Source organism: Eriocheir sinensis, unplaced genomic scaffold, assembly GCF_024679095.1.
Source record: "Eriocheir sinensis breed Jianghai 21 unplaced genomic scaffold, ASM2467909v1 Scaffold45, whole genome shotgun sequence".
Classification (NCBI taxonomy): Eukaryota; Metazoa; Arthropoda; class Malacostraca; order Decapoda; family Varunidae; genus Eriocheir; species Eriocheir sinensis.
This window is the reverse complement of record NW_026111776.1, coordinates 700,275-710,934: the sequence shown is the minus strand read 5'-3', so window position 1 is coordinate 710,934 and position 10,660 is coordinate 700,275. Positions and strand designations below refer to the sequence as shown.

The 10,660-nt window shown below is 47.2% G+C and overlaps 1 protein-coding gene across 1 annotated transcript; it reads right to left on the bottom strand.

The window, feature by feature from the left end:
* Window positions 1-404: 404 nt before the first annotated feature.
* On the bottom strand, window positions 405-10,660 carry LOC126992357 (translation initiation factor IF-2-like). The gene is made up of 3 exons (XM_050851064.1): window positions 10,594-10,660; window positions 9,601-10,000; window positions 405-623 (listed from the first exon to the last, which is right to left on the bottom strand). Exons 1-3 carry the CDS (start codon window positions 10,641-10,643, stop codon window positions 405-407), a joined length of 669 nt encoding a protein of 222 aa, XP_050707021.1. The 5' UTR covers window positions 10,644-10,660.

Here is a 10,660-nt window from a genome sequence, read left to right as displayed (position 1 = left end):
ATTATTAATAACATAACAAGGACTTGGCAATCACTACTAAGCCTGTAACCTGAATAATCTTTCAGCACCACTGCACCTGCCCCGCCATCACCTGTTACGACCCACTTTGGACCAGGGCTAGCACTGCCACAACAACTGTCTCGCGCCACCACACTGCACTGAGCCTCATCTCCACCCCCGTGCCACCAAATCATCATCAATCCCACCATCCCACATATATTTTAGCAGAGATTTAGTATTTTCAAATATATTAACACTCAAACAGACAGAGACACGGGCATAGATAATCCTACCCCTGCCTAATGCCCCTATCTACGGTCTAAATACTTGCCCCTTCTAAATACTTGCCCCTGCTAAATACTTGCCCCTGCTAAATACTTGCCCCTGCTAAATACTTACCCCTACTAAAATACAAGCCAGACACATTCACCGCAGCTGGTATCGGGCGGGACGCGGAAGAAGCCCTCGCCGCAGTCTCCTTTGTGTGGGCAGCCGATGAGGGCGGCGCACAGGGCGATGGACCTCCTCCTGCGCTGGGGGTGCAGGCGAACGTAGCGGGCCTTGAAGGGGGAGTTGAGGTAGTGGCGCCGCTCCGTGTGCTTGTCCAGGCTGCCTCCAAACACCTGCAACAGTGCACAGGTGACGCCTCTGCCTTGGATGTACACAGAATATTGCTGGATTCGTCATGGAAACATTTGTGGTCACGGCGAACAGCATCTCGGCCGTCAATGGAGGTTAGGGGACGAGAGGGCTAGGTGCGGCTTTCATATCCGAGGATAAAAAGCTGCGGGTTAAAATTACACTTGCTGCCTTGACGTATTTGAAATTAGTAAGATTTTTATGTGAATTTGTGATGTGATGTGATGCTTGAATGTACTCTGAGGGATGACTTTCTCCAGGGCGTTAGGTGAAAATTTTGGATAGGATGGTGAACCGAATAGGACTCATATTTTTTATTTTATATATTTATCTATTTATTTACTTTATTGATTTTTATTTATGCTTGGCCCATAGCACCGGTAGGATTTCATGCTGGGCCCTGTTGGTCGGCCCCAGCCCGTTGGTGGCACAGGCAAGTGTTTTGGTGGCGCCATTTATGCTTGGCTCACGCTGCCCCGCGGAGCTCCACTTGATCCTCTATAGAGTTTCGCTGAGTCCAGGTTCATAGATGGTCTTCAGGAAAGTATATGGGTAGACTTTGGTCACTTGGTTATGACTAGAAACTGTCAGCTTGTAGCGGCGGGCGGGACTTGAACCCGGGTCTTCCACGACATCGCACCCGCACGTAACCCACCCAACCACCGCCTGCTCTTGAAAATATGTAACACACACACACACACACACACACACACACACACACACACACACACACACACACATACACACACACACACACACACACATTTTACAGAGGTGGTACAGGTGAAGGTTGGGGGGTCCTTCGTTGAGTCCCGCCGTCGGCTAACGATTTATCAGCCATCGTCAATTAAGATCACTCACATTCTGTTTGTAGCCCTACCTACCACGCCTTCTGCCAAAGGAAACACCGGGATGCATGAGCCAAGTAGTAAAAAAAAAAAAAAATACCACGCACGCTGGCTGGGACCAGGACTGGGGCTGACCACCACTGCCTCGGGACAACACACCGGTGTAGGAAGTTCAGATCACTCCCCTGATTGAAATCACTCAGGAGTAGTCTGGACCTGGTTGAAATCACTCTAGAGTAATCTGGACCTAAGCTGAAATCACTCTAGAGTAATCTGGACCTATGATGAAATCACTCTAGAGTAATCTGGACCTATGATGAAATCACTCTAGAGTGATTTCATCCTGGGAAGCGATCTGAGCTTCCTGTACTCCCTCCAGGTTCTGATTACTCCCTTATAGGTTCACAACACTTTCGTCTTTTTTCCCATGAACAACAACAAAAAAATATCCTAAGTTGACTGCCTTTATTATATAAGAACATAAGAACGTAGGAGTCTGCAAGAGGCCGGTAGGACTGGGTGCTGGCTGAGGTGCTTGTGGTAGGGGTTGGTGTAGTGATGATGGTGTTGATGTTTGTGGTCAGGGTTGGTGTAGCAGTGATGGTGGTGGAGGTGTTGTGGTAGGGACGGTGTAGCAGTGATGGTGGTGGAGGTGTTTTGGTAGGGACGGTGTAGCAGTGATGGTGGTGGAGGTGTTGTGGTAGGGACGGTGTAGCAGTGATGGTGGTGGAGGTGTTTTGGTAGGGCCGGATGGTGTAGCAGTGATGGTGGTGGAGGTGTTTTGGTAGGGACGGTGTAGCAGTGATGGTGGTGGAGGTGTTGTGGTAGGGACGGTGTAGCAGTGATGGTGGTGGAGGTGTTGTGGTAGGGACAGTGTAGCAGTGATGGTGGTGGAGGTGTTTTGGTAGGGACGGTGTAGCAGTGATGGTGGTGGAGGTGTTGTGGTAGGGACAGTGTAGCAGTGATGGTGGTGGAGGTGTTGTGGTAGGGACAGTGTAGCAGTGATGGTGGTGGAGGTGTTGTGGTAGGGACAGTGTAGCAGTGATGGTGGTGGAGGTGTTGTGGTAGGGACGGTGTAGCAGTGATGGTGGTGGAGGTGTTGTGGTAGGGACAGTGTAGCAGTGATGGTGGTGGAGGTGTTGTGGTAGGGACGGTGCAGCAGTGATGGTGGTGGAGGTGTTGTGGTAGGGACAGTGTAGCAGTGATGGTGGTGGAGGTGTTGTGGTAGGGACAGTGTAGCAGTGATGGTGGTGGAGGTGTTGTGGTAGGGCCGGATGGTGTAGCAGTGATGGTGGTGGAGGTGTTGTGGACGGTGCAGCAGTGATGGTGGTGGAGGTGTTTTGTAGCAGTGATGGTGGTGGAGGTGTTGTGGTAGGGACGGTGTAGCAGTGATGGTGGTGGAGGTGTTGTGGTAGGGACGGTGCAGCAGTGATGGTGGTGGAGGTGTTTTGGTAGGGACGGTGTAGCAGTGATGGTGGTGGAGGTGTTGTGGTAGGGACAGTGTAGCAGTGATGGTGGTGGAGGTGTTGTGGTAGGGACAGTGTAGCAGTGATGGTGGTGGAGGTGTTGTGGTAGGGCCGGATGGTGTAGCAGTGATGGTGGTGGAGGTGTTGTGGTAGGGACGGTGCAGCAGTGATGGTGGTGGAGGTGTTGTGGTAGGGACAGTGTAGCAGTGATGGTGGTGGAGGTGTAGTGGTAGGGACAGTGTAGCAGTGATGGTGGTGGAGGTGTTGTGGTAGGGCCGGATGGTGTAGCAGTGATGGTGGTGGAGGTGTAGTGGTAGGGACAGTGTAGCAGTGATGGTGGTGGAGGTGTTGTGGTAGGGACAGTGTAGCAGTGATGGTGGTGGAGGTGTTGTGGTAGGGACAGTGGAGCAGTGATGGTGGTGGAGGTGTTGTGGTAGGGACAGTGTAGCAGTGATGGTGGTGGAGGTGTTGTGGTAGGGACAGTGTAGCAGTGATGGTGGTGGAGGTGTAGTGGTAGGGACAGTGTAGCAGTGATGGTGGTGGAGGTGTTGTGGTAGGGACAGTGTAGCAGTGATGGTGGTGGAGGTGTTGTGGTAGGGACAGTGTAGCAGTGATGGTGGTGGAGGTGTTGTGGTAGGGACAGTGTAGCAGTGATGGTGGTGGAGGTGTTGTGATAGGGACAGTGTAGCAGTGATGGTGGTGGAGGTGTTGTGATAGGGACAGTGTAGCAGTGATGGTGGTGGAGGTGTTGTGGTAGAGACAGTGTAGCAGTGATGGTGGTGGAGGTGTTGTGATAGGGACAGTGTAGCAGTGATGGTGGTGGAGGTGTTGTGGTAGGGACAGTGTAGCAGTGATGGTGGTGGAGGTGTTGTGATAGGGACAGTGTAGCAGTGATTTAGGTGGAGGTGTTGTGAGGGACAGTGTAGCAGTGATGGTGGTGGAGGTGTTGTAGTGACAGTGTAGCAGTGATGGTGGTGGAGGTGTTGTGGTAGGGACAGTGTAGCAGTGATGGTGGTGGAGGTGTTGTGATAGGGACAGTGTAGCAGTGATGGTGGTGGAGGTGTTGTGGTAGAGACAGTGTAGCAGTGATGGTGGTGGAGGTGTTGTGGTAGAGACAGTGTAGCAGTGATGGTGGTGGAGGTGTTGTGGTAGGGACGGTGTAGCAGTGATGGTGGTGGAGGTGTTGTGGTAGGGACGGTGCAGCAGTGATGGTGGTGGAGGTGTTTTGGTAGGGACAGTGCAGCAGTGATGGTGGTGGAGGTGTTGTGGTAGAGACAGTGTAGCAGTGATGGTGGTGGAGGTGTTGTGGTAGAGACAGTGTAGCAGTGATGGTGGTGGAGGTGTTGTGGTAGGGACAGTGTAGCAGTGATGGTGGTGGAGGTGTTGTGGTAGAGACAGTGTAGCAGTGATGGTGGTGGAGGTGTTGTGGTAGGGCCGGATGGTGTAGTAGTGATGGTGGTGGAGGTGTTGTGGTAGGGAAAGTGTAGCAGTGATGGTGGTGGAGGTGTTGTGGTAGGGCCGGATGGTGTAGTAGTGATGGTGGTGGTGTTGTGGTAGGGCCGGATGGTGTAGTAGTGATGGTGGTGGAGGTGTTGTGGTAGGGAAAGTATAGCAGTGATGGTGGTGGAGGTGTTGTGATAGGGCCGGATGGTGTAGTAGTGATGGTGGTGGAGGTGTTGTGGTAGGGAAAGTATAGCAGTGATGGTGGTGGAGGTGTTGTGATAGGGCCGGATGGTGTAGTAGTGATGGTGGTGGAGGTGTTGTGGTAGGGAAAGTATAGCAGTGATGGTGGTGGAGGTGTTGTGATAGGGACAGTGTAGCAGTGATGGTGGTGGAGGTGTTGTGGTAGGGACAGTGTAGCAGTGATGGTGGTGGAGGTGTTGTGGTAGGGACAGTGTAGCAGTGATGGTGGTGGAGGTGTTGTGATAGGGACAGTGTAGCAGTGATGGTGGTGGAGGTGTTGTGGTAGGGACAGTGTAGCAGTGATGGTGGTGGAGGTGTTGTGGTAGGGACGGTGTAGCAGTGATGGTGGTGGAGGTGTTGTGGTAGGGACGGTGTAGCAGTGATGGTGGTGGAGGTGTTGTGATAGGGACGGTGCAGCAGTGATGGTGGTGGAGGTGTTGTGGTAGGGACGGTGCAGCAGTGATGGTGGTGGAGGTGTTGTGGTAGGGACGGTGCAGCAGTGATGGTGGTGGAGGTGTTGTGGTAGGGACGGTGCAGCAGTGATGGTGGTGGAGGTGTTGTGGTAGGGACAGTGTAGCAGTGATGGTGGTGGAGGTGTTGTGGTAGGGACAGTGTAGCAGTGATGGTGGTGGAGGTGTTGTGGTAGGGACGGTGCAGCAGTGATGGTGGTGGAGGTGTTGTGGTAGGGACAGTGTAGCAGTGATGGTGGTGGAGGTGTTGTGGTAGGGACGGTGTAGCAGTGATGGTGGTGGAGGTGTTTTGGTAGAGACGGTGTAGCAGTGATGGTGGTGGAGGTGTTTTGGTAGAGACGGTGTAGCAGTGATGGTGGTGGAGGTGTTGTGATAGGGCCGGATGGTGTAGCAGTGATGGTGGTGGAGGTGTTGTGATAGGGATGGTATAGCAGTGATGGTGGTGGGGATGGTGTCGAAATGGTGGTCTGTGTGGTAGGGGTGATAGAGTGGTGTTGGCGGAGGTGTTTGTGGTAGTGGCGGTGGTGGTGGTGGAGTTTGGGATGCGGAGTGTGTCGAGGTGCTATAGTACCGCCCCATGTCTTATGGTGACTAACGAGGAGTATTTACAACCCGACCACCGTGCTATCTGGTTAGGGCAGCCTAGGAAGGGTTTCTTATAACCTTTGTAAATTGTTGCAATGCATCACAGTGAGTTACGTTCCACCCTCTTGAAGGAGCTCGGCGTCCCTCAGGGCCTCCACTCCACCTTCAGTAGGTACCCGTGGTAAAGGGTCATAGGTTGGTATTATAAGACACTTTCGCCTCTAACATCAACTATTTATAAAGGTCAAAGAGGGAGGCAATCGGGTTCTAATGAGTATTTATTTAGGTTCATGGTACAGAAGAAGGGTCAAACTACCACCAGGGTAAAAAAACTACTGGAAATGCCCAAAAAGTATTTGGAAAGACTTGTCAAATAGGCGAACTTAAGCGACAAAATGTTTAGTTAAACGTCCCATAATGCTTTCTTCCTCTCATTTTCCTTTTGGCTAATACTCTCATTATCGCCTCTTGTGTCTCGTTCAGCATCACAGCAGACAGCGCGTAGGTTGTGGTGCACGCAAGCCTTTACTGTCCTAAACAAACAAAAAAATATAGCGTTTGTTTATTAAGCCCCTATAGGTTGTTGTATTATGCAGTCTATAAAAGCCCGTCGGTATTAAGTAAACATGGAGTGAGTTTCGATCCTGCATGTTAGTTTGCGCGACCATTTAACGCCTCGGTGAAGAAGCGTGGCGCAGGGCACAAAAGCGCAAAGCTAATGTGGCAAACAAATAGTGATGAAATTTTCCAGGTGGTCGATGTTGTGAGGGAAGTAAACATCGCAGTACTTGCAGACTCGTAATTTTTTTTTTTTCCCCGTTGCCTTTGGTGTTGCTAATAGGCGCACCTGACATGACCAAATGTGGGTAAAAACCTGGCGGAGGGACTGTTTTTTGGGCGCCATTAAAGGTAATGGCTGAAGGATAGTTTAGCCGGATATTTTGTTTTTTTATTTATTAATGATCCACGAGACATCCTAGAGTTAAATCAAGGTATGTGCTTATCTTTGTATTCATTCATACACACACTGGTAACATTTCTGTGGAGTCTGATTTACTTATTAGAGTGAAATTCTATTGTGATAAACAGACACAAATTCGTGTCACTAGTAAAAATTAAACTAGTAATTTAAATTCTGCCACCATGAAATATACACATATAGAAAAATATGAAAGCTCACGAAGTCACAATAAGTGATATCACCTGCTTTGCGCAGTAAAAGTATGCTATTTTAGGTATCTGATACCCGCTGCTGCTGCCTCGGCCACAGATTATTGCCAGATTGTCGTACTCAGCCGATTATTTTCCCGACTTCCTGCCCCAAAACTGTCTTTTGGGCTCCAAAAACGAAACTAATTTATAGTTATCGTCAAAAGAGTAAGATTCTGGGCCGGTATCCACGAAAGTGTCTTAGGCCGATGCCGTCGTCCATAGCAAAATAAAATGGCGGCTATCGTGCCTAACTTGCCTGACGTCGTACATAAAATTTTTCGACGGCCCTAACATCGTGCTTAGCGGTAAAACAGGCTGGACCCTGTCTTACCAGCCCTTAAGGACGATGGATTTGAACGTAAACAATCAAGATGGCAGCGCCACAAGAGCAACAACCACATCAGCCAGGGAATAATTACCTTAGAAAGGACGTTCTAAATGAACTTAATGATGCTGAGCTCATCAAGAGGTAGACCGGGAAGGTATATTATTTGTTACCAACCTTGTAAGGGCAGCGCTGAAGAGTGATACCAACAGGTCTAACCCGCTCACCCCGGAGTTGAAGGTTCTCATAACCTTAAGATATCTTGCTACTGGCAAAATGCAACAATGTAGCAGTGATGACCTTGGCCCCTCACAGTCCAGCATCAGCAGAGCCATCAGTAAAACTATAGACGCCCTTGCAGATGTTAATGTCCTCAAGAGGTTCATAACTTTTCCTGTCACCCAAGACAGCGCTGACCGAAAGAAAGCAGAATTCTTTGCTATAGCCAATTTCCCTAACATCGTAGGTGCCATTGATGGCACACACATCCGAATTGTGGCACCGAGGGATCAAGAAGAAGTGTATGTGAACCGGAAGGGGTATCACAGCATGAATGTCCAAGTTGTATTTGATGCCAATTATCGAATATTGGACATTCTTGCCAAGTGGCCAGGGTCAGTGCATGATGCACGTATCTTGAACAGCAGTGGATTGTCAAGATTGTTTGACGGAGGATATGTGCCAGCAGGAAGTCACTTGCTTGGAGACAGTGGGTACCCCTGCAAGACATGGCTCCTTACACCTTATCTGCGTCCACTGCCTGGACCTCAGTCACGATATAATAGGTAAATACATTGTCTTATTATTATTATTATTATTATTATTATTGATAGCAGTAGCAGCAGCAGCAGCAGTGGTATTAGTAGTAGTAGTAGACAGTATTAGTAGTAGTTAGGTTAAGTTTGGTTAGGTTGGATTAAGTTTCATTTCGGAAAGATAGTATTGGGCTTGGTAACATAAGTTATATATATATATATATATATATATATATATATCTATATATATATATATATATATATATATATAGATATATATATATATATATATATATATCTATATATATGCACTAAAACATTTAAATATTTTTCTGGCAGGAGGTGAAATCAAGGTTACTTTGGTTTAGGACTTTGATATAACGTTTATAAGTAGTTTAGTCAGTGAGACTGGTAAGAACTAACACTGGGAATGGGGTGTATTTAGTACTAAATCTGACTCAACGCCCTATGCATTAAAAACCTTAACCTGTGCTCAAAGTTAAATTACTATTTGCCTGAGAATCGGCCACTGAGAGTTGAGTCCCAAATTTTGTCCTGTATATTTTTTGCTGAAACTTTGATAACCACTAACTCATCATATGAAGTGTAGACTAACTCAACAAGATTACCACTAGGACAACAACGTACAACAATTAATTACAATTAATTACCATTGTTATTCATCCAGGTCTCACAAAATTACACGCAGTATTGTTGAACGTGGAATTGGACAACTCAAACGCCGATTTCATGTTTTGCATGGTGAGGTACGATTGAGGCCCCCCCTCAAGGTGTGCAAAATCATTCATGTGTGTGGAATGCTGCACAATATTTGCAAGGATAGGAATCTTCCTCTTCCTCTGGATGACGAGCAACCAATGGGTGCAGAGGCACAAGTCCCAGTGCCATTAAATGATGCTGCAGAAGAACCTGCCAATGCGCCCGGTGGTCACCGTAATGAGGGTCGTGCCTATCGGGATGCATTCTGCACCTTGCATTTCAGGTAAGTTGAATCTTTGCAAGAGAAACTGGTATTATGTTCTAATTTAATTAATTACTTATTGGAAGATCACTAATGAGATGAAGGTGGTAGTGGGGAGTGGGACGGATGGGTGAACAGGTGAGAGATGGAAAAATAGATATAATCGATAAAAATAGATAAATAATTATACTTGCTTCACATTGATTTTATACATTTCTCTTAATGTCATCATTTCTCTTCTCAGCAATGAGGACTGATGGAACGTCCTCCAACAGGGCCTCGTGTACCTACCTTGGTAATGTTTCCTACCTTTTAATGCATTATGATAAATTTAAATTCCCATTAGCATAGTCTCTCATCTCTAACCACAATTTCTGATGACCTTCTTATGATTGTTTTCTAAAAGGAGACTAGAAAGCTTCACCAGAGTATATCTTTCCACAGTCCAAATTCTAATTGTATAGTCCGAACCTATGCAAAACACTGCAGTGTCAGTATAAGTACAAATTACAATACATATGAGAACTAAGCTTATAATAGTTTAATAATGTTAGAAATAACAGAAGTAGTATTTGGTTGTATGTTTAATTATTTTCTAGTTTAAATTTATAGTATTTAGCTTTAAGCCTCATGGCCTCAATTTTCTCCTTGGCAGCCTGTTCCTTGGCCCGCATAGCTGCCTCCTTGGCCCTCGCAGCGGACTCCTTGGCCCTCGCAGTGGACTCCTTGGCCCTCGCAGTGGACTCCTTGGCCCTCGCAGCGGACTCCTGTGCTCGGGCAGCTGCCTCTTGGGCCCGTGCAGCGGATGCCACTGCCTGAGCAGCTGCCTTGTGTTCCTGGGCAGCAGACTCCACTGCCCTTACAGCTCCCATTTGTCCCGTGGTGGGATCTTCTGAGGGGGTGGATGAAGGGGGAAGCGCTTCTTCTGCAGATGCATCAACATATATTACAGTTGGTGCATCTGCAGATTCGTGGCTATTGAAACTGACCAACGGATCTGCTGTTGCTCCTCCTGCAGCAGGTCTCACGTCCTTTCTGCAAGCAATGGATTTAATCATTACATGGTGTACAAGCTTGGAAGATGCAAGGACACACCTGCCAGCATAGTGAAATCACTCCTAGAATAGTATACTACATTATATAATCTATACACTATATTACCTTACATGAACACAATCTATCTTATATTCTTTACTAATTTTTGCTGTGCCTTTGGCCGGCGCCTTGTGTAAAAAAAATTCAATTAATGAATGATATAAACAACTGACTGACAGTAATTTCCTTTCTTTTTATTGAATGAAGCCTTAATCACAATGAATAGAAATATGAATATGGAAGTAATATTTTACCCAAAATGGTTATTTTAATAACATTGCTTTGATTGAAAAATAAGCATAAATTAGAATCTATGTTCTAGTATTTGGGGTAAAATTAAGAGAGGTTCAGAGAAATTAGGGAGTTGAGCAAAGAGGGTAAAGCTGCAGAATTTGAGTATAGGATGAAGGGAAGAAAGAGACAAAGAGGTAGGTGTCGTTGAGGTGGAGTGGAGTCAGTTTAAGGAAGCGGTAAAGGGTAGAGCAGGGGAGTGATTCATATAAAATGAACACAGGAAAGAAATAACTACTCACATGTCAGCACGCAGGACATCCATCAGATCATCGACTTGAGGCTCACCCATTATTGTTTTGCTGTCTG